General features: G+C 38.4%; 1 protein-coding gene across 5 annotated transcripts in view; it reads left to right on the forward strand.

The window, feature by feature from the left end:
• Nucleotides 1-27425, forward strand: part of LOC113038417 (collagen alpha-1(XXIII) chain-like) — a 112500-nt gene that overhangs the window by 61762 nt on the left and 23313 nt on the right. For 2 of the 5 annotated variants that reach the window (XM_026195804.1, XM_026195805.1), the window contains exons 5-15: nt 721-747; nt 3886-3903; nt 4018-4044; nt 7367-7393; nt 7498-7524; nt 18590-18649; nt 18880-18957; nt 19447-19554; nt 26560-26586; nt 26750-26776; nt 27325-27378. In XM_026195804.1, the coding sequence (XP_026051589.1) occupies nt 721-747; nt 3886-3903; nt 4018-4044; nt 7367-7393; nt 7498-7524; nt 18590-18649; nt 18880-18957; nt 19447-19554; nt 26560-26586; nt 26750-26776; nt 27325-27378 (480 nt within the window). The remainder of the gene's footprint in view (nt 1-720; nt 748-3885; nt 3904-4017; nt 4045-7366; nt 7394-7497; nt 7525-18589; nt 18650-18879; nt 18958-19446; nt 19555-26559; nt 26587-26749; nt 26777-27324; nt 27379-27425) is intronic. The other 3 variants (XM_026195807.1, XM_026195806.1, XM_026195808.1) reach the window with 3 other exon arrangements.

Genomic DNA, 27425 nt, shown 5'->3' on the forward strand with positions numbered 1-27425 from the left:
GCAGTGCTTCCGCTCACAAACGCTGCTTTATAAGACATTACATGCAAAATGAAATGAAAATTACATCTAATTTTCAGATTTTCTGACATTCATTTTTCTAATTCTGCAGATTACATCATAGTCCAGTATTGTATTCTTAGCAATTTATTCTAAAAACTCATAATTGTAACATACATATTTACACACATGCATTATTCAGGTGCATGTGTAATAACTTGCGAGACTTGACGATACAGCACCACTACTTCTTTGTTGTCTCTTGTCTGATGCACTCAACCAAGCATTCTAACCACGACCTCGCACCTCCCCAGCCGACAACTATTCAAATTTTCATATGTGGGAAGTATTTTAATTATATTCTAATGGGCTACTTTGTGACATCAAAAAAACGGGAAAACAATTCTATAGTCCAAATGTGCTGTTAGTTGTTCTTGAAAAAGGATTTAAAAAACAAACAAAATAACTCCCTTTGGAGTGGACTTTGAAAATTGTAACTTTGTAGACCTTTTTTATGCCCAAACATACAAACTGACTAAAATTCAAAAAGTGAAAAAGTATAATAGGACCCCTTTAAAGACAATGGCACTTTAACAATGTCCATTCTTGTGCATATTTGGTGGATTTGGAATGTAAATAAACTTCTAACTTTTTAAAATTCAGATATAATGGAATTTATGTTTTTAATTGTCCTGTTTCTTTTTCTTCATTAAATCCTAACAGGGCCCTCCAGGACGGGATGGCTACCCGGTAATTGTCACTCCAGTTATACACTCACTGATCAACTGATCACATCTGCTTTAACCAAAAGCTCACACAGGACTTGGGGTCTCATGTAGACCTCAGCTGATAGGCAGGGTTAAGTGTCATAGTACGCCACCTGCTGGACATATTAGAAAATATTGCAAAAAAAAAAAAGTTTTTGGGTTTAAGATCATTCAGCATTCTGCAGTTGACATAAAAAAAAAATAATAATTCATGCATAAACATGCTGATGCCATTTGGGTTGGTTTTAAACTGCCAGATGAGACATTGGGTATATTTCCTAAATGTATTTTATGTGTTTCCTATGGTTGCAAGTTCTGTCGTTACCAACATAGTTCTACGATTTGGCATTTCCTGAATCCATAATTCCAACAAACATTCCTAAACAGTATCGCAAAGTTTTGTGGTTGGATCCGCTGTTTGAACAAAAGCTACTACGATCTATATCTTTCATTCTATACATAATAAATAAAACAAAATGTTTTTAAAGAGTTTACATGTGCACACATACTCTAATACCAAAGGGGAAGCCCTGGGTGAGCAAACTAACAGAGAACAAACATAGCGAAGTAGTCCTCAGATATAATGCCATTTACAGTAATAAATCATCATTAACAGCATTTCTAACCAGCAAGGTTTTTGTTTTTGGTTTCTCCAACATTGAATCATACTATGGCGGTTAATAAGCAAATTACGGTGTTGTACAGAAACACACCCCAGATCTCTTATTTCTTTGTGCTTACATTTTGAGTAAATCAAGTAATACACTTTTGATGGGGTTCACTTTTGATGAACAAGTCAAAATACATCAATGTACTTTTCAGAAAGGTTTTCAAATGGTACAGATAATTGTATGCATATATAGCATATTACACAGGAATATAATCCATCTGTCTGCATAGCCTGCATATTAAAAATGAACCTTAAAACTCAGAAAAAATAGTTGAAATTATCAATATTAGGTAAGCTAATTTAATCATATAAAATGTTCTTATTTTAAGTTCTTATTTTCAGTTATTATAAATAAAACTATACTCTTACAGAACAAAGAGATATTGTTCTTTCCAATAGCTTTGCTTTTAAAAGAGGCATTAGTTGTGAGAAGACTCCCTGACAGGCCATTGCGATCCAGATGCGATCAGTTGCATGCATTGGCAGCCTCCGCTCCGCATAAAGATCAACTGGGAAATATAACCCTGTGTGAAGTCTCTCCAAGCATAACAAGAGAGCTGCGCCAAACCGAACCGTACGTAGGACTGCACTACACATGGCCCTTACCGGATTTCCAATTGCACTCAGAACTATCACCACACAAGTCATTGATTTTTTTTTTCTACATCATGCTACATAAACTGACATGTGCAACCCCTGCATGCTTTATTGTCACTTGTCCGTTGTGAAAGTACAATCACACAATACCAGATCAAAACAGACAGCTCTATTGTCTGCGTTTCCTGACTATGTTGTTCAGAATAAATACATTCAAGTCAGAGACAGAAATACAGGTTTACCTCTAATTTTAAAATGTGTATACGTTATGTTGACACATTGTTTTGATGGTGCCTTTAGATCTTCGCCTCCAGTTTTACATTTATTATGAACTTTTGTTCAAAAGGTTTTCCAGTCAGGAAGTGTTCACATTTCATTTAGTTAAGTATGTTGGCTTATATTTTTCATAGGTCAGACCCCTTTCAGCACCTTCAGTGCTTTGGACAGCAACTTCCTGTCTTTTAGCCTGAGTGTACTGAAGCCAGCGATGATGGACTAAACCTTTCCTTTAATTATTTATAACAGGGGACCACTAATTATTATTACAAAAATATTACATTTTTGGAGTCCATCAAAAGCTAAATTGTATGGTTCTGATTTTATTTTGCGAACAAATGTTAATTTTTTTTTACCTTAATTTTTAATCAAAATGTCAAAACTAGTGACACAACTAACTTCTCTGAAGTATTCCAGCTCTAATAATTTATTCTGCTTAAAATCCGACCCTTTCTTACAATTGATTACAGGCGTGCATTAAGATCTGCCTACATCCAGTTAACATCTGATGAATCAGACTAAGTTTAACGGAGGCCAGCTAATAAGGCAGTTAGGACCGGAGGGGTTACATTGGTGCCATGACCCGTATGGGAGTGAGGTTTAGGGGGGTGAGAGGAGGGATTTTCCCCTGATCTCAAGAGGTGCACTGACAATAGAGGCTGTGGTCTTTAGCGTCTTTGTTAGTCCACCTACCTTCCAAGATGGCAACCCAGGTTCAAAGGTTTTTTTTTTTTTTTTCATCATGGAACCAACTACCGTCAGTGGCACGGTGTTGTTATATAATATATATATATATATATATATATATATATATATATATATATATATATATATATATATATATATATATATATATATATATATATATATATATTTGTTTATGAAACAAAATATAAATAAATGAAGCTCGGTAATCTATTATAACACGTGTGGGTGCCTTAACTCCGGTCTGTACGTGCTCTCTGTGGAATAGGAATTGCAGAATATGTTTCCACTTTTTAGCATCTTCCATTTACCGCTGTCTCGTTTGTATTTGGCTAGTTTGGAGAAAGCCTCAGCAATACAAACCAGACCAGCGTTTGCGATCACAGTAACTTGAAGACAAAAGAACATGAATGGAGATGGCTCCAGATCGCAATGTAGTATTTGGTTTCCAAAAAGAACCATTGCTTAACAAATTTGCTGAATGCAAAATAAACTGTAAGGCATGATGTAAAGGAAACAGCTTATGGTGTTTGAGTTTTTTTTTTTATTAACATAGACTTACAGTATAAATGAAACAACAACTGTTACTGTTATTACACTTGTATACAAAGCTTTGTATTATGCTTGTTATAGATTGTGTGATGTCACGTGCACTACTGCCGTTGGCAATAGACCACTGCGGTGACACGGTTGTCACAGCGACTGTCACAAAACCTAGTTCCACTTGCCTTTTTCAAAGATACATTTTACTCAGGTGCCTGTCACTATGGGGATGAAATTATCAAAATCTTAAATTCAAATCCAATGTATATGATTGCCCTGAAATAACTATAAAAACTAATCAAAGTCTTGTTCTCTTCCTGTCTCTCTCAGGGTCCAATGGGTATGGATGTGAGTACAACATCACTGTGCAACAATAAATATACATCCCAACAGATAACTGGAGTGATTATGCTGCAAAAATATATAATAATATCTAATAATAATTTCTATCTTTACTTATAGGGACCTCCAGGTCCAAATGGCAGTCAGGTAGGTTTTTTCATCATTTCAATCTATGAACAACCTTATTATTGTGTGTTGTGTAATGTACTGTCATAGGCCAGTTTGTAATACATCATGGAATAAACCAGGCCCATTTCCTGTTTTATACAGCACGGGTAAACTTCAGTCCATCACCTCATTCATAATAGTGTGATGCTGAAAAGTAGTGTCAAAGACCATAGAATACCCAAGACATGTCACTCGTATAGTTTTGAATGGGGAAAAATGCAACGTTCAATATGGCCGCTCAATCGCAGGATGCCCCACCTTCTGAATGAAGGAGCCAATCGCTAATTGGTAAAGTCATCTTGTCACTGCAGCTGCCGTTAGAAACGTCCCAGTTGCTATAGAAACAGTAAATATTCTGAGATGTTAGCTCAGTACTGCACATGAACACTGGCTGATCCAGCCTGAGAAATACGATTTTTATAACGCTTTTTGAGCTAAAGTAACAACATTTATGACACAGTTGTTGTCAGATTTCCTCTGTGATTTTAAATAGGAAATTTAATCCTAAGCTTATAGAACAGTTTTGGAGAAGTTTATGTTTCCCCATTCAAAGAAATAGGAGCTGCAAAGATGGCTGCTGAGTGACATGACTTGTCTTAAAGTGACTTTGGTAGCAGGGATGGAAATTAGCACCCACCACCAGCCAAATGTAGGTGATTTTGTGTTGTGGCGGGTAAATGCGCTTCACCTACCTGCCACTGTGGCGGTTAAATAAAAATAGCATACTGTTTCACCCGGCCAGTCGACAAAAAAGTTAATTTCCATCTCTGGTGTGTGTACAACACGCAATAAAGTGTAATATCATCCGAAGCAGCTCCGTGGAAAAAGGTGGTGTAAACCGGGCTCAAAGTGGCGGCGTTGTTCCCAGTACAGTGTTTGTAGCTGAAGTTAGTTTTATAGCATGCGCTCATTATATACAAGATCGCGTGAAGAGTTGAATTTGTTATCACGCACAAGTTTCTGCATACTGTCACGTCTCTGTCAAACCCCGGTAAGTTCACTCTCCTCCAGCATTCTGCAATATTTTAGATTATATGGACAGTTTGTGTTTATCTTATTGTTTTAACGGAATTATAAGCAAACTAACAAACAGTATTATGGGTCGCGTGTCTAATAACTGTTGTCCGGGGGATGCATTTTATTTCCAATCTTCAAGTACTTTTTCAGAAGTTAGCTCTTGTGGTTAGTAAGTTGTTACGCTGTTCATTTTTGTTTGTAGAAATAACATTGTATCGCTACACGTTCGACAGCTCTGGTTTGACAAGACGCGTAAAAATGATTTATTAAAAATGCTGTGCATTCGTCTGTCGACGGCGTAAAAGTTTGTGAGCCGAGATTTCTTTCAGTTATACAGTGTTGAACGGGACTTTTCCCCACGTGTTCCCTCAGTGACAACAACAACCACAACAAAAAAAACTTTTATTATACTGGTAAATCCTTTCCTTTGGAATTAAATACAACATTATTAATGCGTATGAAAACTGTTTAGAATATCCCAAAAATGTTTCTGTGCATTAAAAAAGTTCAGTGCAGTGTATCATCCGGTTGAGCTACAGAGTTGAGAGAATGAGCTACTTCAGCAAGAGTCAGCCGTTTTAAAACCTAGTAAGCTGCCTAGATAGGCAGCATGTGTAAGCATCACTGAAAGAGAAAATGTCAGTATTTCATTGAGACTTGAGATTAAATAAACTGCTTAAGTATTGTAGATCTTGCTAATTTTCACATGCATTTACACATTGTTGGTTAAAGTGGCAGGTAAAAACATTGAGTGGCTGGTAGATTTTGAAATCCACCAGCCACAGTGGCCGGTGGACAAAAAAGTTCATTTCCATCCCTGTTTGGTAGTATTAAGATCGTCTTCCTCAGGTTTCTCCAGGGGTCAGTTACACAAGTTGTGCTCAAGTAAGTGGTGGTGAAAATAGGCACTAAGTTACAATTTAGGAAGAATTTAATGAAAGAATTTAAATGCTTAGGTGGAGTATCCTATAAGTACAGAGTTCAGTACAAACTTTTCTGTTCTGTTTTCTGTTTGTCAATTCTGCAGCTTATGTCCCAAATTCAGTAAAAATGGCTGGTGCAACCCTATCCATGTCTTTTACTTGTATATGTAACATGGGGGAGGCCAGCAGGGACTAGGTGGTCAATTCCTCTTTTAAAACCCATTCTGAAGGGTAATTATTGGAGCAATTAATTGCTCAGAACTGCATACAAATTGGGTGAAGCACATCAGTGGAACACCAACAGCTTTTGTCAGTTACGTCAAAGTTTAGAGTCACTAGTTTAAAATCACGCTCAAGATTATGAATGTTTTCTTGCTAAAAGTGGAAGGGCACTTAAGTCGAGTGTTTACTTGAAAGACCATTGAAGATTACAGAAAGAGGGGTGTGTTTTTGACTGGGCAACACAACAACAAGAAGATCCACATTAAACATCTTTATGTAACAGGAGAGATGTACATCTCCTTATCTTAATGTTCTCCATCTGTGTGCTGAAGTCAGTATCATCTAGTGTAGCTTCTCCATCACAATCAAAGAAAATTAAATTTGTCCAGGGCATCATTGTTGGGTTTATTAACACCCTCCAATCTATTAAATATTTTATGGCATATCGTTGCAATCTAGAACAATAAAACTCGAGTCCACTTTAAAAATATAACCGTGACAATAACTATTCCAATATTCCTGCTCTGCCATTTTGTAAGCCACAAATCCATATTTTGATCTCAAGTCAACATTATGAGCACTTGGGACAAGACTCTTGTGTTTAACATTCTTTGAAAAATACCACAACACCACTGCACTGCTTACTGTGATGAAGCACATACTTATGAAACAGCACACAAAATTACAGCGTTCGAAGAGTTGCAGTGAACACAACACCACAGAGTATGATGGAACTGTGATAATCAGAATGTGTCTTGTTGTTTTTGCGGTCTTGAGCAAAGTTTCCTGTGCAGACCGCTGAGCAGAATAAAATCATCCGTTCCCTCAAACCAGCTGTCAATTAATGAAATAAGAGCTCTTGTGTTAAATTATATGCAAGAATATTTGCTGTCATCAGGAATGGAATGTCATAACATTGTTTTATTTTTACTTTTCTATATCTTCTTTTCATATTTTGTGATGTATTGGTTTTCATATACTCAATCATTCGTTCAAACACTCAGATGCAACCACTAAAACATCTGCCAGTGATTTCTGAGGGTGCAAGAGGTGTGACTTGTGGTTTGCAATGGAAACAGCCTGAGTTGTTAAGAATAATTTTTATTCTGTCACTTTGAATCTTTCTCTTCTTTTGCCAGGGAATGCCGGGACCAAAAGGAGATAAGGTATATTCACCCCACAATATATTCCAGCATGTCAAAGTATAATGATAGTTTTGATTCAAAGAAATGTATTCACGAGTATAAGCTAAGAGTTGCTTTCTCCACAGGGTGACCAGGGAGACATGGGTCCCAGGGTGAGTGTCACAAACATTTAATATTATACTCATTCAGAAGCCTTAGTTTACAGAGATTGCATTGATCTGAGGATGCCCCTTGACCTGGAAGTCAATTATGAAGCCATTTACTTCCAGATGGCAGGGCTTGGTTGCTGGCAGTTTCACATTACTGTGTTGATTGACGTAAAATCTTTATCCGTTCAACTAATTCCAATTGCAACCTCAATATGGTATCCATCACTGTACCCCTGCGTCCACCAAGCCAGTTTTCTCCTCATCCAAAGGGAAAAACTGTGAGCCTTGACAAATCAGGAATTCGCCGGTGCACATCGCACCACTTTTCTATCTATATCTACTTGAACTATCATTTAAATCATTTGGCTCCCTATGCTTCTTTTCCACCATACCTCATGACCATTCAGCACAATTAGAAACATGTGCTTTGGCTGTTCTCTTTCTTTATGTTAAGAACATGTGTTGTATGCGCTACACTGTTTTTGCTTTACGCCATTAGTCTGAAAATGAAACAAATCTTTGAGAGTGGTGACATGAGCAGTCAGGAAATGGAAAACAGCCTCTCCCATGGGCCGTGTTCCTCTTTTTGTGTGGATGTAAGAGCCAAATTAGCGCTTTTTCAACTGCATTGAAGCAAGTAGAGTGTGGCCCTTTGGAATCCATTAAAGCTCTCATGGGACAAGGACCCCTTGACCTGGAAGTCGATTAAAGTTGTGTTTCCTTCCAGATGGCAAGACTTGGGTTTGTAGTGCAGGTGGATAGTTGACCTTATGCTTACTGCTGACTTGTGACTTTTGCCCTTTGCCCAGACATAGAAGAAGCAGATTAGACTTACAAAGTAGTAGGCATCTGAGGCAGCTAAGAAGAATATTCTGCTAAGTCGTATGCAGGCTTGTGCTGTTCAGAACTGAATTGAGAATTCTGTTTAGTTTACAGTTTGGTTCCTGAATTTGAAATGAGGTAGCAAACAGGATGAATAATTGTAATTCAGATTCAAGGGAATGAAATTCACATAACTTTAAATTAGAAAAGCAAAGTTTAAAGTTCTGGGAAGGGGGGATAAAAGGTCACGAAGATTGAGGGTTTATAGGCCTTAAGATAGATAGATCATAGAGATAATATCGTAGAGCAGTGGTCGGAAACAGGCAGCCCAAGGGCTAAAATTATTTTAATAGCGGCTGGTTCTGAATTAGATCTGTCATATTACAGCAACAGTTACTCACAGTCAGAGTATGTGAGCGGAGAGAAGAGTATAGCAGTGTGATTATGACTGGAGCACGGAGCTGATTTTTTTTTAAAGTCTGGCCGTCGTGTTTTCACTTGCTCCAAGAGCGCTCCACCACCGCTCCATCACGAGTACAATTCATGCCAACATCACGTAATATAACTGCATATTTAGCAAAAATCCATGTATTAAGCATATTTAGCTAGCTTAATAGAGAAGGATCACTCAAATCAGAAAGAATGGGAAGGCTATGATGACGGCAGTGGATTTGTTTGTTCCTTATCTAGATATATATTTTCAGCCAAAAGCATGATTTAAACAAGTACAACATCACTTATTCACACGCAGTTTGAATTTCACCAACCTTCTCCCAAACCAGCTTATGCTATGGTTTCAGCTAAAATAGTTCAGTTTTGTATGTAATGTCAAAGTGATTATGGAGCATTTAAATGTTCATTAAATGTACAGTTTTTTTTTTTTTTTAAAGTAACTACCAAGCGACCAGCGGCAGACAGTGAGCTGATCATAGCCTATGTTTGATCAATTTAGCCTTCTCAAATCATCATTTTGTGCTTTTATTAAATAAAGGATACATAGACCTACAGTACAGGATGAGCATTTTGGCCAGGAGCACTTCACAATCATGGGCCGGATCTCAGCAAATACTTGCCTCACAGACTTGTGAAATATATCTATAGAAGCTTTAAATTGCTAATTTAAAACAAAATAATTCAAATAAAAAAAAAAACTCTTTATTCTCTGTATGGTCAACGGGAAAAAAGTAGTATACGGGGAAGCTGTGGCCTAGTGGTTGAAGAGTATGACTTCTAATCCTAAGGTTGTGGGTTCGAGTCTTGGGCCAGCAATTCGGTTGTTAAGTGATGATGTAAGAAACGCTGTTTCCAGGTCCAAGCCTCAACTCGCTTCACCTGAGAATATGACCTCAGCAGTCGTTTATGAGCAATGTTTATTTATAATAATAATTTAAGCTAAATGCCTTCAAACATACGGTATAACCTACAGTCTCCGTGCTCACAGTGTCCCAAACACAAATAATTTTTATAGATTTATTTAGATATATATTTTCATATTCTGGCTATCTGGGACTTCAGTATGTAGTTAAAGGTTAGGATTATAACTTTTTCGCTAGTATTATATCAAATTGTGAGTGTATATTAGCACCTTTTGTTGTTTTCTCGTGGTAACTGATAGAGTGTTTGGCGGTGCTATGTGACGTCAGACTTAAAAAGCGAATACCATGACTTGGGTGCCCTTGAGCAAGGCACTGAAGCCCAAACTGCTCCCCTTGCACTGCAGCATAAATGGCTGCCCACTGCTCTGGGAGTGTTCACGGGTGTGTGTGTGTGTGTTCACTGGTGTGTGTGTGCACTTTGGATGGGTTAAATGCAGAGCATGAATTCTGAGTATAGGTCACCATACTTGGCTGTATGTATGTCACGTCAAAGTATAACAGTATACTTTAAGTATAACAGTAGAAAACTTTGAGTACACAGCCTGTTTACCTCTATGTTTGTAATTTGTACAGCAATTATACTAAAAGTGAACTATGTATACTGATAGTTCCTCTTCAGGAACTTGAGCTGCGTCGAAATGCTTTGGGGAACGCAGCTGGCTTCAGCTTCTGCGTTTTCAGCAAGCATATCTAAGGACGGGGCGAAAACGGCTCTACCTATCTCCACCCGTATTCCCTAGATTTAGAGTTCATCTCGAGGTTCGGAAGCACGCGAAGTGGTTCCTTCCCCCTCTGTGAACTCGCAGCTGCAGCTACTTATCTCCGAGGAGATTTATATTGTTTGTGTGACTAAGCGGCTCGCGTGTTGCCGAGGCAATGCGTGTACTACATAATTTTCAGTTTTGATGTAAATCTTACCAAATCCAGACCGTCTTTCCTCGTCTGATTGGTTAACTGCATTAATTCTGAGGAATTAAATTCAGTATCTATCTGACTATGAGAAGTTAGATATGAATTATACTAACAATGCAGACCGTGTTTACTCGTCTGATTGTTTGTTTGCATTAAATTCTGAGGAATATAATGACACTTATCTCACTCTGAGAAATTATATATACTGGAGGGGCTGCTGGGCGGGAGCAGCCCTCCCAGTCTGTAGTCAGAGCGTTGCCGCCCGCGCTCCCCCTGCGTCGGGACCGGAGGCTGAAGCAACGCTCTGAACCAGGGTTTTTCCAGCCTAAGGCGGATCTGAGGGCCGTACTTCAGGCTGTGAGGCCCTCGGTTAAGAAGTCCTGACACGTTTCGGTCACGACTGCAGAGGGCGGCCCCTACTGGGGTGGAGCGGCGTACACCCCATTACACTGTTCCCGTCTCGCCTCAGCGCCCTCTGGGGGCCGGTCTGCCAACCCTGCCAGTGGTCCGGGGCGCAGCAGTCCCCAGCAAGCATCTTTCTTAGTATTTTCCGCCCGTGCGCGTAGCGGGGCTGAGACGCTCGCTGCCCCTGGAGGGGCCTATTACACCAGAGAGTCTCGAGAGACTGATTCCCTTAGTAGATTATTTAGCAGCGTGAAAACTACTGCCAAATGTATCTCAATGGGTCCTGCACACAGTAGAAAAAGCTACCGTATTCAGTTCGGCTCTGTACCGCCGATATTCAACGGGGTCATTCCGACGATGGTCGGCCCCGGGCAGGGTCTGGTTATGGAAAAGGAAGTGAAACGCTATTAGAGAAGGAGGCCATCGAGGTGGACCACCAGAGAACCACCTATCTAGGCGTAGTATGGGATTCGACTGCGATGCAGGCACGATTGCCCTTCTGCTCGTATCGAGTCGATCCACATCTCAGTCGAGAGAGTCAAAGAAGGCCAGTCACTTACTGTAAAACAATTTAAGAGATTATTGGGTCTGATGGCAGCTGCGTCCAGTGTGATACCTCCTGCCCAGTTGGTAGAATTCTGGAGTTTCTACAGGCCAGGCTCTCTGCAGGGTTGACCCACTTCAGCTGAAGGTTTATGTGGCGGCCATTGCGGCCTACTACGCCCTTCTCGATGGCCAGTCTTTGGGAGGACACCCCCTAGTTACATGTTTCCTCCACAGTGCGCTGAGGCTGAGACCTCCAGTACCCGTGTTCCCCCCTGGGACTTGGGTGTGGTGTTAGAGGCTCTTTACAAATCTCCATTCAACCGATTCAAGATATCTCAGATAGACATCTGACTCTTAAAACCGCCTTTCTGTTGGCCATTACCTCTCTGAGGAGAGTAGGAGATTTACAGGCCCTCTCAGTGGCCCCTACCTATCTTGATTTTGCACCTTTCGGGAGCCCGACCAAGCGAAGCTAAATTGTGTGGGTCCAGCTCGAGCGCTGGATGCATACGCCCACAGAGCTGCCCTGTGGAGAAAAATGGACCAATTGCTTGCATGCTGCGGTCCCCCCAAGAGGGGTTTTCCTGCTTGTAATTTTGTAATTTCTTTATTTTGAAAGGGGACAGTGTACATTAATAAACATTAAAACAATGTAAATGTACCCGAGTTAGCTCAAAAGTGCTAATTTTCATCGGTAGTCCCCCAGCCAGATTTAAACAAGGCAACCTTTAAAAATAATCACAAGTACAAAATCACACAGAATAACAAAAATAAAACCGCATACAACACATTATGGTTAATAAGTACAATTCATATAAAAATTATATAATTTTTAAATACACACATAAAAGCATTAGTGCCCACAAATTTGGCTCTCTACAAGCCATTTTTTTGCATTCTTTTTGAATGAAAAGAATGACGAGGACTCTCTAATGGTTGCCGGCACTGTGTTCCATTGCTGAACTGCTCTTACGGAGAAGACAGCCTGACCAAAAGCTGTTTTTCTCCGGGGTATGATGCAGTCTTCCCTCACTGCCCCTCTAGTTACCCTAACCTCATTGGATCTAAAATGTATAAAATCACATAATGGAGGAGGTGCTAAGCCATATCTAATTTTATAGATTAAACAAATGTTTTTGAATTTAATTAGATTATCCCAGGTAAGTAACTGATATTTACTCAGAATACTACAGTGGTGGTAGTGATATGGTTTTTTATCCAGTATTTTTAATGCTTGTTTGTATAATCTTTCTAATGGTTTTATTGTTGTAGAGTGAGTATTAGACCAGCTTATTAAACAATATGTTATGTGGGATAAAATCATGGAAAAGAAATAGCAGCTTCTGTTGACATGAAATCTCTAATGAATCTGAAATTCGCTAGACTGAACTTAATCCTATTACTAACTTTTTTGATGTGAGTTTTGAAATTGAGATTTTAATCTATATATAATCCTAAATATTTATATTCTGTGACGACCTGTAACCTTTCTCCAGATATAAAAATGTCAGGTTCTATATTTATATTGTTTTTAGAAAAAAACATGGTAACTGTTTTAGATATATTCAATTGCAGACAGGATTGTTCAAGCCAGATTGAAATCGATGACATGGCCTCAGTTAGTTTAGAGGCAACTTCCTCTGCAGATTTTCCATAGGCCAAAATAACTTTGTCGTCTGCATACATCAAAGTGTCACAGTTCTTACACAAAGATGGTAACTCATTAATGTATAAACTAAAAAGAATTGGACCTAAAATTGAACCCTGTGGAACGCCAGTTGATAATAGTAAGGGGGTGGAATTATATTGGTCAATTCTTACACTTTGTGAACGAGATAAAAGATATGAGTTAATAAGACTAATAAATTTTAAAGAAAAATTAAATGCATTAAGTTTGTGCAGTAAAACTGAATGGTTAACTGTATCGAATGCTTTATGAAGATCTAAAAATATTCCTCCCACTATCCCTCCTTTGTCTATATTTGATTTAACCTTTTCCAGAAAATAACATGTTGCTGTCTCTGTAGAATTATAAGCCCTAAACCCAAACTGCATTGGATGCAAAGGAAAAGAACTGCAATTAAGATGATTGATGATTTGTTTAGCAACCAATTTTTCAAAAACTTTAGATACTGTTGGCAAAATGCTAATCGGCCGGTAATTAGATGTAAGAAGGGAGTTGCCACCTTTAAATATAGGAATGACACTAGCAATTTTCCATGACTCAGGAAATTTCCCTTGATCTAGTGACACATTGATGATATGTGTTAATCGACCCTTAATTGACTGACCTATTTGTTTTAGCATAAGTGTATCCATCCCATACACATCTTTAGCTCTTGAAGACTTAAGCTCTGTAATTGCCTTTTCCACATCGGATATAGATACAGATTTTGGATATAGTGGGGGCTCAATTAACACATATAAAATAGTGACAGGTAAGTGGTTATATTTCACAGGGAAACTTTTAGCTATGGTATCCACAGAATCAACAAAATACTCATTTAGTGTCTGTGCCACATCAGCTGGATCCTGCAAAAGCATGCCATTATTCTTTAGCTGTATTAAATTATTACTAGAATAAGTTTTACCTGTTAATTTATTAATCTGATCCCAAGTCGCTTTAGAGTTTCCATGACAATTTTTAATAATTGTGATAAAAAAGTCTGCCTTTGCTTTTCGTAGTTGTCTTATCACTCTATTTCGTAATGAAGCAAATTTTTGTCTCTCACACGATATTTTTGATTTAAAGGCTTTTTTAAGAGCATTGTCTCTGTCTTTCATTAACTGTTTAATATCATCAATGAGCCAGGGAAGTGAACACTTTCTGTTTTTATGTTTAACTGTCACTGCAAATTCCTTAATTTTTGTTTGTAAGCATTGAGTAAATTTCTGACTAATTATTTCCAATTCATTGTCCAATAATAGAGTGTCCCAGTTCATATTTCTTATTGCAGAATGAAATTGATCCTGTTTGCTCCTTGGAATGCCAATGAACTCCTTTTTTCCGGAATAAGCTGCAAATCGCTTACTGGTTAATTTTCTTATTATAAGCACCATGTTATGATCTGAAAGACCAGTTAACATATTGTAATTGTAATCCGTTCCGGGTGATTAGTGAAGATTAAGTCAATTAAGGTGCTAGAATTGTTTGTAATCCGTGTTGGTCCTTTAACAATTTGGACAAGATTAAATCCATCCATAATTTGCTGCAGCTTATTCCTTGTACTGTTATCGTCCCAGTGTAAATTAAAATCGCCCATCACTATAACCTCCTTTTTAAAATCACACTGCTTTAACATTTCCTTGAACTTGTCATAAAAATCTATGTTAGCAGATGGTGGTCGATATAAAACTATTAATGTTAGAGACATTTGAGGTGCGAGAGATAAATTTAACCCAACACATTCTAAATCAATTGGGGATTTCCACTGAATTTCACTGCACTGTATACTGTCTCTCACATAGATCATTACCCCTCCCCCTTTAGCATCAGCTCTGTCTCTCCTGTAGGAGACGTACCCCGGAACTAAAAGCGCAGCAGTAGGGGAATTTTTATGTAGCCAAGTTTCGGATAGGCAGAAATAATCCAGATTTGATTCAGTCATCATGTGGATAATTTGATCGCTTTTTGATTTTAAGCTTCGGATATTTAAATGTCCGCCAAAGAGACCTTTTGGTTTGGCTTTTTTATCCCAGATTAAGCGTGCATTGTTTACAGTGTGAACAACCTTCCATTTCCGGTTCATGCGTATTGCTTTATTTACTGTAAAGCGTTTGTGGATGTTAGCGGTGCTCACCCCGCCGACTCCGTGAAGACCGCCCTCGCTTGGGCCTCTCACCTCCGCGGTAGCCTCTCCTGTCGCCGCAGGACGTCCACCCGGCGAACCACGGCAAAGCCCCGGATCGTCCAGACCCAAGTGCCACATAGAAGCATCACCAAGCTCAGGGCTGACAATGGCAGCTGCAGGTGCACTCTCCGCGGACGCGAACCGCTGCCCCTCCGGTGAATCAGGCTGCAGATCCAGCACACCATCCGCGCAAGAGCCAACCCCACCGGACCATCTCAACTCGGCGCAAGGATTCACCCGAGCCAACGCCAGATCCCTGTAGACACCGACCGGGAGCACCGCCGCTAAAGGCGCACCGGCGCCACAAGTAGGCGCATTAGGAAGGATTGCTCTGTTTGTTCGGCCAGTTGGACCAGGACACTGATGGATGTCACCCGACAAAAGTAGGCAAATGCATATTATCATGGCATTGTTTGTTGATTTCTTGCAAAGAGTTTCTTTGCGTTTTCTTCTGTAATGGTAACGATTTGAACTTGCAAGTGTAACAGCCAAGGTGTACTCTCCGTAGCCAAAGGCGCCATTGATCTTGTTTGTTTGCTCATACCAATACGCTTCCTTGTCATACCAGTTGTTTAAGATGGTATTACAAATTGTATCCTTAGTATGCAAGATTTCAACCGGCAATGTGAACTTTACAAAAAGTGTGTAAAGTAATAGCGCAACCAGCACCCCTGAGCAGCCTACCGCCATCTCATAGTCTGCTTCTAAGCAGACTATTAGTCGTTGGATAGTTGAGACTATCAAGGCCACTTTGAGTCCTCTGGTCGTCCCCCGCTGTCGGGAGTCAAGGCTCACTCTACATGGGGTATGACGGCCTCCAAGGCCTTTCTAGCAGGTGCGTCCATGCTGGACATCTGCAATGCTACGGGGTTTTCTTCTACTTTTGAAAGATTCTATGGCTTAGACATGCCAGTCACTCCAGGCACTTCATTCACCTCGTCATAAGCTGTGCTCTTCGGATACACGCTAGGCAGGGGTTTGGTAGTCTGGCAGCGTTGGTACTCGTTCCCCAAAACGTTTCGACGCAGCTCGAGTTCCTGAAGAGGAACGTCTCTAGGTTACGTATGTAACCCTAGTTCCTCGAGGGAACGAGACGCTGCGTCTCGAGGTCATACCCCCGGCACCCCTGCTGGCGCTTGCTGGTACTCGAAGCTGAAGCCAGCTGCGCGGCTCGTGCCTTTATAGCTTCCTGGTCGCTTACGTCACCTCGCCCGTGACGTCACACTCTTCTATAAGTCTGAGTAGATATCATATTCAGAGTCGCTCACGGTAAACGCGTTCCCCAAAGCGTTTCGGCGCAGCGTCTCATTCCCTCGAGGAACTAGGGTTACATACGTAACCTAGAGACGTTTACTACTTAAATACTTTGTACACTTTGAAGTATAGTCTCAGTAAACTACTAGTTTAGTAGTTTTATACTGCAAGTATACTCATAAGTTTTCTTTAAGTGAATTTTACATCATATTTTAAGTATACTACTTTGTCCCTGTTAAGGTATTAATTTGTATATATTATGAATATCTGAACATATAAAACATCCAAAGAAGAGTGTATCTGCTTGTAAACAAAAACATTTTATTCTAGCTTTGTGCATTCCTTATAAACAATTTAATGTGGGTAAGTTTCATAAAAAATATAGAAATAACATTTTGAACAAAAAGTTGAAAAAAAAAAGACTATAAATTGGATTCAGAATGATAATCAAAACGTAGATGGAATCGATCAACATGCTATAAAATACGGATTCAAGGAACTCAAGTGAAGCTCAAATATATTTAGATTTTTTGTAAGTATAAGTCTAGTATACTTAAATGTCATTTTAAATATATTTCTGAGAAGTACATAAAGCCAATTTCTGAGAAGTATGTAAAAACTCAACTAAAAGCATACTTATTTTTAGTTTAAAAGAAGTATACTAATAGGACACTTGAATAAACTTCTTTTTCGTATGCGTTGCATATGTTATTGCATACAGTAGCCTATGTGTGCTCTGAGTGTACATTATATGGGGAAAATAAAAGGAGATTAGCTTAATGAGCCCGAGTCTGAGCCGAGCCCGATCTGTAAAAAAAATGGTGTCGGGCCCCAACGGGCTTGCAGACCTCTAATACCGGTTGCATTTTTCATCAATAAATTTCTTAAATTATCCTTTGACTATGTTCTGGCCCATCATCTAGTGGCAAAAAATGTTTTTGGCCTGATGCGTAATGCAGAACCTGATTTTACCAAGTGAGACATGTTCCTGGGACAACATCTTTGTTGTCCCAGGAACAACATTGTGATTAACCAATCAGATTTGAAGAACCAGTTTATAGATTTTGTGAAGTTTATGCTTAAAATCACTGTTTGGTGCTTGTACATCAGTGTCATTCATCTATAATTTCCTCTGATTTTAGGAATTACTCATGGTTAAGGTTAGGTTTAGGTGTAGGGATATGGTCAAGAATAAATTTTTAGAGTAGAATGTTGTTCCAGGGATAAAACAAAATATGTTGACCCTGGAACACATCTAACTCAGCAAAATCAGGACGTGCATGCATAACTTACTTGCTGACCCCTGTCGTAGAGACTTAACATCAAGAATACCCCTAAAAAACCATCTAGCCACTAACCAAAACATCAAGGCAACAAACTGAAACTGCATGATAATATTTTGGAAACCACGAAGATCGTTTTGGCAGGTTGTGCATTAGCAAGCATCTATTTTCTGCTCACAAGGTAGAAATGTAGCTTAGACATGCTGTGGTTCTTCACTACAGCTTTTCAGTATAGTTCCTGCAGAGTAAGTTTTTGTGCACAGACTCTCTTGACAATCTGTGAGAAAGAAAAATCATGAAAAAATTTATCCTGGGAAAAAATATTTATTTACGTTGAAGACCTATCGAACTGCAACTCTAAATATAAACCTCATTGCCATGTGCTCCCATTGAAAGTTAATCACATCCAGAAGGTGTTTTTGGGGTCAGTTTCTTAAAAAAAAAGAAGAGCCCAATTCAATTTCAAGTTGAAGTTCAGATCTGCACAGAAGAACAATATAAGATGTCAGCACCCTCCATTATATATATCGTAACAATGTCATTCTCCAAATCATCTCCTCTTTCTCCCTTATGTAATTTCCTGCCTCAATTTTTTTCTAAATTACCTCTGACCTCCCAGGGACCACCGGCCTTCGCTGCCTCTGCAGGCCTGCTCAGTAATCAGATTCTCACGGTTAAGGTTTGTCTTTCCCAGCCTATCATCCTCTTGTCCATGTTCGCAAACATCTGTGCCTCATACCTTACTTTATTTCACTTTGTTTTTCCACTTCTCCTTTGTACCCACAACCCTGTACACTGAGGGAAGATGGTGCGAGCGGAATCTGTTTCTCCAGCTGTGATTACTGGCATCGCTGCTTTCTTTCTTATTCAGTCTGTCCATCTTTCTTATTATCTGTCCTCTGCTCTTAGATGGTCTTCCCTCGCTATGAGCATGGCTTTCTCTCGACTACAGCTGACCACCACACTTTTCACAGGCACCTTATAAAGGTAGAGCTAAACTTGTGCATGCATGCCTTGCTGCTTTTCTCATTTTCTCCATTTATTTTGTGTCCTTAGCCTCAGTTAGCTCATCTGGCAGTTAAAATGTTGTGTTGCATGCCTGTTTTGAATTTCAAAGAGAGGATAATTGTTGTGTTTATTAACAAAAGATACGAACAAAATGTTTGCTAGACCACAGCAAACAATCAAGCCAAAATAATGTTTTACCTTTTTTAGCTGTAAAAGTGTCTTGCATTATCTTAATATGTTTACAAGAATCGTTTTTGTGAGGAACAGACATTTCTTCATACATAGTTGATCCTTATAGCTTCGGCCCCAGAAGCATTTTAGCATTTGCCGCAACCAAACTCAGTATCAGTGCTCAGAATATCAGTGGTTATATGAGACAAAATGAATGTGAAACATGGTTTGGATCTCAACTATTTGAAACTCTTTTCAAAAACAATATTCAAATACACGTTCTCCCTCTGTCTTTAGGGTGATCAAGGTCAGGCTGGGCCCCCAGGTCCCCCAGGAACACCTGGTCCCAGAGGGCCTCCAGGAAACACAGGCAGAGATGGGCCGCAGGGCCACCCAGGAGAGCCGGTGAGACACTTGCATTCAGTCTCACATGGTCTCTTGTGCCTGTGTCTGTACTAAGCTCACTCATTCTACAGCTGTTGTGACTCATACTGTATATGGTCACACTGTGCTGAAGACGCCATTCAGAAGACCAGGTGCAGTTTCTCACTGAGCTGAACACTTTGCTCAGTGTTGGGTTCAGATATACTGCATTTGCTCCTTTGCTATACTGCAAGTGTTCTTGGCAGATGCTTCCTTACATAGTGACTTGGTTTTAAAAATACATAGATTGTTTAAGATAGGTAGCTGTAGAATACATCTCAGGTGTAATGAGTTCTATGCGTTCAGAGGGTTAAGTTAAATATATCATATATTTTTAGTGACAGTACACATTTCCATTGCCAACACTTGGTCAGATACCTTAAAGGGATAGTTCACCCAAAAATGAAAATTCTATCATCGTTTACTCACCCTCAAGTTGTTCCAAACCTGTATGAGTTTCTTTGTTCTGTTGAACCAAAGGAAGATTTCATCACCTCAAAAATCATACGAAGCCTCAACATGCTGTTCTCTGTAATGCATTATATAACAGTCTTTGAGGTGGGTTTTCCTAAGCCAGTTTGTCCCAACATATGTTCAGAACTTTATTTCCTTTTCAGACTACCATCTGATCCAAACAAAGAATGGTGCAATGATAAAGGACAACAACTCTCACCCTGCTCTCTCCCTCATATTGGGAGCAGATGTTCTGGGGTCAAGAAGCTCAAAGGCCATTTCCTGTTATTGTATCCCAAATTGTGTTTATATATGAAACCACCTAATTAGGCCTGATGCTGTGCCTCTGTCTTTCTCAGAAGTTCTGTGCAACTTAACAAATAGATAACACTGTGGCACAAAAATCAAGACAGTAGATTTTTCTGTTGAGTGTCTGTAGAAATACAGGTGCATCTAAAAAAAATGAATATTTTATTGTAATTTAATTTACAAAAGCAAACTTTCTTTTTTTCTAGATTTATTGCACACAAACTAGGGATGTAAAATATCAATTCATTCCTGATCGATTGTCATAAAATTAACGATCAATTAATCGATTATTCGTGAACCATAATGCTGAAAAATGCATCTATGGCAGACAGCAGTCACCGGCATGACAGGATGTGCAAAAGCCACACACACACACAAATCTATGGATGCACGATCATGATTTATCGTGGCCGATTTGGATACCGATTTTTTTTTTTGCAAGCAAACTGGCTGATTCCGATACCGGTTTCCATTTTTTTTTTTTTTTTACTATCTTTAAGCAACAAACAAGAAAGAAGGAAAGTGTGGATAAACAAGATGTTTATTTGGTATTTAATAGGCCAAACTGGCTTTTGGCTTTTGAAAACAATAACCAAATAAAAGTATGCTATATAAATATATTATTCCAAAATGTTAAAATCAAATAATGTTGGTGCGAATAAAACAAAGATGCAAAAAGTATTTCACTCATACAATAATTTTTTTTTTTTTAAATTAGGGTAATGATTCATATCTATATTTTTTTACTTGAGCCAATGAAAAATAAATAATTTATTGTCTCAAGTAAAAAAATATAGATATGAATCGCTACCCTAAAAAAATTTAATTGGATGAATGAAATTTTTTTGATTGTGCTACAGCAGGTGATTTTTAAATCAAATTAAGTCTATGTAATTTCAAGGTTAAATAAAAATAATCATCCTAATGCAGAACTGACGTTTACTTCTGGCTTTTCAAACGTGTGTGCAAAAAAAAAAAAAAAAAAAAAAAAAACATTTCAGTTTTGTCACAGTTTAGTCCATTTCGTTTCTCATCCAACACGTGAGAAGTTGATCTGAACATCTCTTCACAGTCTACTTGTGTTGCGCGGACCGGTACGGCTTTAGTGCGCACAGAAAAGGGGCTCTTATTTGTGCGCCAGTACACCAATGGCTGTTCGCTTCCTGCTATCTGTGCCTCAGACATGAAGTTCTGCATTTCCAGTGCTGAACGGCTGCCCCTGTCCTGTGCACCGATTTAGAAATACTTCCACACAAATGAAATAGTCTATTTGTTTAAAAAAATAAGCCATACAGTGCATTAGATCGAGGAGCTTGCACGGCTTTGGCCAGATGTAATTTGGAGGTTATTGCTCATGTCTCATTCAGCACAAATCCAAATGTTTCCATATTCGCAATGTATTTGAATGTTAAACCATTATTTATAATGTAAACTACTTACACATTCGCACATAGACGGAAAAGATGATCCTCTTCATATGAGCAAACACGTCCTTGGCATAACAGCAGAGAGGACCGGTATACTGGTCTATTTAAACTAACCAGTGTAACCTTTTAAATGTTTAGTTGACTGTATTTTATTTTGATAATGAACAGACTGCGATGTAAGTTTGAATCTCTAGAATATCCATGTCTGCCAGGCTCCGGAGAGATTGAAACAGCTGAGACATGAAACATTTTTAAAAACCTTTCACGCAAAAGTGTATACTTTCATTTGTGCACAATCACAATAAAAACATAAGATTTGTGCTCTCATAGGGTTAGGAAAATGTTAGATTGTGACCATGCCTCTGGATCCCTTTTGAGATATCGCCTTCATTTATGTGGTTTTGTTCTGGTTTGCCAGTTGGTCACGAATTACCACAAATTAAATAACATCTAGGCATTGTTTCTTTTCTTAAATCTTCACAGTCTAACCCTCTAATTTAGCAGATTTATTTTATCATATTTCACTTTTAATCGCATCTCATACTGTGTGTGGTAATGTCACGATCCAGGCCTCTGTGGCTCTCTCCAATGGCCACCGGAGGACACCTTCATCTGATTACTGATGCTGTTCTGGACTACATTACCCATATGCCCCATACCTCGGACTAATCACCACCAGGTGTTCCTCATTCCACTCCCTATTTGACCTGAACCCAAACTTTCATTCACTGTGAAGTCTTGTTTAGCCTGTCTAGCATTTCTGAGCGTTTATTCCATACTGTTGACCTGTGTATTATATTGGACTACTCTTACCACTTTATGCTTCCATCTGCTGACAAGCTTTATGGAGATGCTGTTTTCCTTTTCCAGCAGGACTTTAGCACCTGCCCACAGTGCCAAAACCACTTCCAAATGTTTTGCTGACCTTGATATTACCGTGCTTAATTGGCTGTAAGTCATAACCATCAAAATTAAAACAAAACAAAAAAACTTTATTTTAATTAAATAAAAAAAAATTAAGAACTTTTCCATGATATTCTAACTTTTTGAGATGCACCTGTACATGAATACATTAATTTGAATACATCCTTAGAAGCGGGGTGGACTGGCCATTTGGACATTCGTAATAAGTCCAGATGCAGTCTATTTTTGCTTATAAGAAAGAGTTGCCAGGTCTGTTGTTTTCCCATCGTACTGTGCTACTTTAACACAGTTGCCAGGGGTTGTTTTTCATGTCCGCGGGTTGGAAAATGACCTTAATAACATGATATTTAGCCCCTGGATATGCCAATTTTACTAGGGGAACCCCAGAATTTTATCCCTGGAAGTGATTTTTTATGGGGGATCCCCCTCCAAAAAGAGATTGGGCTAGTTTTGAGTACCGATTTGCCACTTTTTTTTGTTTGTTTGTTTTTTGTGAAAACATGGCAACCCTGAAAGAGACCAAAATTGACGTGAAGTAGTGTGGGTATGGGATTAGAATCCCGCCAAATGTATTGGTGCCACAGATTGAAAAATTAATAAGCAAAGATCAAGTATTTAAAAACATGTGTAAAATAATAACCCACAAATCCAACAGCGCAGTCATGGATCGAAAAATAATAAGCGTAAATCAAAAATGTAAACACATTTAAAATTATATTGCACAAAACTGAATCATGAATTTAAAATTTTCCAAATCTCAAACAAAATCAGGTTTCCTGCCCATATGTTTATTTTTTGTGTGCTTGTGGTCCTTCTTTGCTCTTTTTCCACGTTCTGCGCTTGCATTTCTACAAGTTGCAGTTAGAGTTTCATGTAAATCAGTGCAGGCTTCAGCGTCACCATTGAGCCACAAGTTCTAGATTGACAGCTGCTCCTCTAGCCAATCAGTCCAAGGGGAAGTTGATGTCACTCCAATGCGACTCGTGGCTGCCTGTGGCAGGTGTGTGAAGTAGAGGGTGACGGTGACACAGGAGTGGATTTTCAAATCTCTCCCGTCCCAATCCCTGGAAAAAACTGGGGGAAATTCCCATCTCGTTTCCCGGGATGACTCATGTTCTCTCCCACTCCCATGTTGTATTCACATTTTTTTGGCCGGAATCTGTCCGTTACAGTGGAAAAATACAGCACAGATCACAGCAAGCCCACTTTAGTTAAATAACAATTTTAAATGTAGTTTTGTTATTTTATCTTAAACAATGCACATGCTGTATTGCACACACGTAATGTAAATAATCCGTGCTAACACATGCTTTCTATTTTATTTATTTTTTCATTTGAGCATAGATGTTGCACTCTGAGAGTGACACTCTAGATTTATTTTTCATACACAGTTTCTTGCTCAAGTTTACATGACCAAGGTGACAGAAACCGCATCTTGTTTTCTTTAATTATTTTACAGAAGCACAACGTTTGATTGTTATTTTGAGTGTTTACCACTTAGACCAGCCGTTAATGATCTGTCCTTTACCAGCCACACCAAAGCAAACAGGAGGAGAGCATAAAGAGACAGTGCAAGTAAAACTGAGTTCAAAATTAAAATATACGCCTACAGTTTATACTTTATTTATTTAAAAGGTAGGCTATATTTGTGTATGAAGTTGGGGATCAAAGTGTTATTACGATTCCAGGTCCCGCCAACATTTTTTCCTGTCCCGTCTCAATCCCGTAATTAATAGTGATTTTTTTTACAATCAATGTCAGCCTCTAGTGTGAAGATGGATAAGCAGCATCAGAAGGCAAATCCCGGACGTTCTCAGGTAATTAGTCTTAAATATTTTGTTAGTGGGTGACAGAAACATTCCCTTTGTGTGATATTTAATGAGGATCTTGTCAGGAAAGCCGGTTCTGTAATCAGTGGTAAATCTCCATCACCTGTGCGCTTTCACAAGGAGCAGCATTAGGCGCGTTCGACTTGAAGCAGCTGCACAGAATGATCACTGTATGACATCAAAGTACAGCAAGAGCGAGTCGAATACATTGGATCCGTGTGCTCTTATCGCTCGTGTGGTACTTTAATGTCATACAGTTATCATTTTGTGCAGCGCTATTTCGAGTCGAGCACTAATGCTGCTCCATGTGAAATCATACAGGTGATGGAGATTTACTGCTGATTACAGAGCCGGCTTTACTGACCAGATAAATTAAATATCGCGTGTGATTTATTGTGCAGCCCTACTGCTTAAAATATAAAGTATTGCTCACTAAACCAAACTAACAAGACACGTTAACAGGCTAAATATTGGCCTACTCTGACTACATAGAGCTTGCAGAATATATCATAACACACAAAGGCAATGTTTCTGTCACCCTGTAACAAAATATTTATGGCTAACTACCTGAGATCGTCTGGATTTTCCTGCTGACGCTGGTTATCCATCTTCACACACCTGCCACAGCAGCCACGAGTCGCATTGGAGTGACGTCAACTTCCAATTGGACTGATTGGCTAGAGGAGCAGCTGTCAATCTAGAACTTGTGGCCCAATGGTGACGCTGAAGCCTGCTCTGATTTACATTAAACTCTAACCGCAACTTTTAGAAATGCAAGCGCAGAACGTGGAAACAAGGGCAAAGGTGAAAAGACCACAAGCACACACAAAAAAAAAAAAAATAACATGAGCAGGAAACCTGATTTTGTTTGCAATTTGGAAAATTTTGAATTCATGTTTCAGTTTTGTGCAATATAGTTTTAAATGTGTTTACATTTGTGATTTACGCTTATTATTTTTCGATCCATGACTGCGCTGTGTTATTTAAAAAAATTACATTTGTTTTTTAGTTTTGTGCGTTATTTTACATGCGTTTTTAAATATTTTATTTATGCTTATTATTTTTCGATCTGTGACTGCAATACATTTGGCAGGATTCTAATCCCATATGTGGGCACTTGATGGCAAGCAAAAGATGTGAAGATAAAGGCAGCTGGGAGAAGCTAAAAGAAAAAAAATTAAAGAATTCCGTATAGATTATTTTTTTTCATTGTCATATACATTTTGCATTCTGCTTTTTTTATGTATATTTCAAGTATTTTAGTTCATACACTTATACATTTATTTCAGTCCTCTGTTGAAAAAATAAACTAAAAAGCTTCACATTATTTGTAATGGTTTTACTGGTTATAATAAAAATTCAATCAATTTAAATGGAAACTGTATTGGAGCCTGTTGGTCTCTACTGGTAATTGGTCATCTTCTATTCATAGCTTTTGTTAGAGTTACTAAATCCTAATGTAATATGTCCCAAAACGCACTAAAGGAATCATTATTTAATGGTTTGGATGGTTAAAAGTTAAAGGTTTGTAATGTTTGTAATGGCATTTGTAGTGGAAATCATTCCAATTTCTGTGATAGTTTCTATTGTTTTTGTCAGCAGGGTCACCAAGGGTTTTGTGATGTTATCTGCCATAAATGCAATAGGATTGTTGTAATTTTGTGAGATAGTAGCAACTGTTTGAAGTTGTGGTGGGGCTATTTGGGAGAAAATCCAGGGCCATTTTTTACTCCCAGTCCATTCCTGCTTAGAAGCTTACAGAACGTCTGCCAAATCAGTCTGAAATAGATGTTTAAAAGATGTTTGTGGTTGTTTACTGTTGTACTGGTATGTTCTAAAGTTACACTCCCATTAGCTGAATAACCTTGTCTGCATATAGTAAAGCATTTTCACTTTTTCTTCACTGATTTAATTAAAAGTAAAAGATTTGGATTTAAGTAGTTATACAATGCATCATAGATCTAAAAGTCGAGCATTTAGTGGAGCCAAAAGAGACCTGCTCTTTTAAATATGACTAACTTCTTATGTTTGCTCTCTAAAATCAGGGTCCTCCTGGCAAAGATGGAAATGAGGTAGAACGTCATATTTTTTCTCTTTTTTTTTTTTTTACTTTTTATATGAATCCATTTAATTATTAAACTACAACTTAATGTAATCAAGTATTGCTGTTAAATGAGCATAACATGTAATATCGTTATTACACACTGACTTATGTAATGCACATTTTCCCTACAGGGACCAAGAGGGCCACCTGGCATGCAGGTATAAACGTGTCTATGAACATATGTAAATCACATGAGTGATCCCTTAAATATTTTGGACACTTCAAACTAGATTAAAAATGCATGAATGTATTATTAATATAAATAATCAAAACAGCAATATCAAACCAAGTGGTATTTGTAAGATAGTACAATGAAATGCTTAAAGCAAAAAAATAAAAAAAATAAAAAACGTTTCTTTCAAATACTAAAATGATAGAGATTTGGACTCTGTTAAACATTAAATCACCTTGGTACCAATTTGATATAAGTAGTTTAAGTAAATAAATAACAAAAGATTTTAAGATTTTGATGAAAGGTTACCGAGACAAAATCTCTCTGTGCATTAACTTAACAGATTAATTGTTCAACTCAAGATTGGCAATGTTCACTAAAGTTTCTACTGTAGTGTCCATTTTGAAGTCACACTGATTTAAGCCTACAGAATTGTCAAATACTTTAATGTACATTTAATATTCACTGCTACTTATTTTTCTTATTTTTGTAGTATTTGCCTACAAAATTAATATAATTTGTTTTCTCATTAAGGGTATGAATGGTGCCAATGGCATGCCTGGCCCACAGGGTCCTGTAGGGGAAAAGGTTAGATTTTCACCCCCTTTTTTCTGTTTTCATACACACAAAGACAA

The sequence above is a fragment of the Carassius auratus genome, chromosome 21 (genome assembly GCF_003368295.1).
Source record: "Carassius auratus strain Wakin chromosome 21, ASM336829v1, whole genome shotgun sequence".
Lineage (NCBI taxonomy): Eukaryota > Metazoa > Chordata > Actinopteri > Cypriniformes > Cyprinidae > Carassius > Carassius auratus.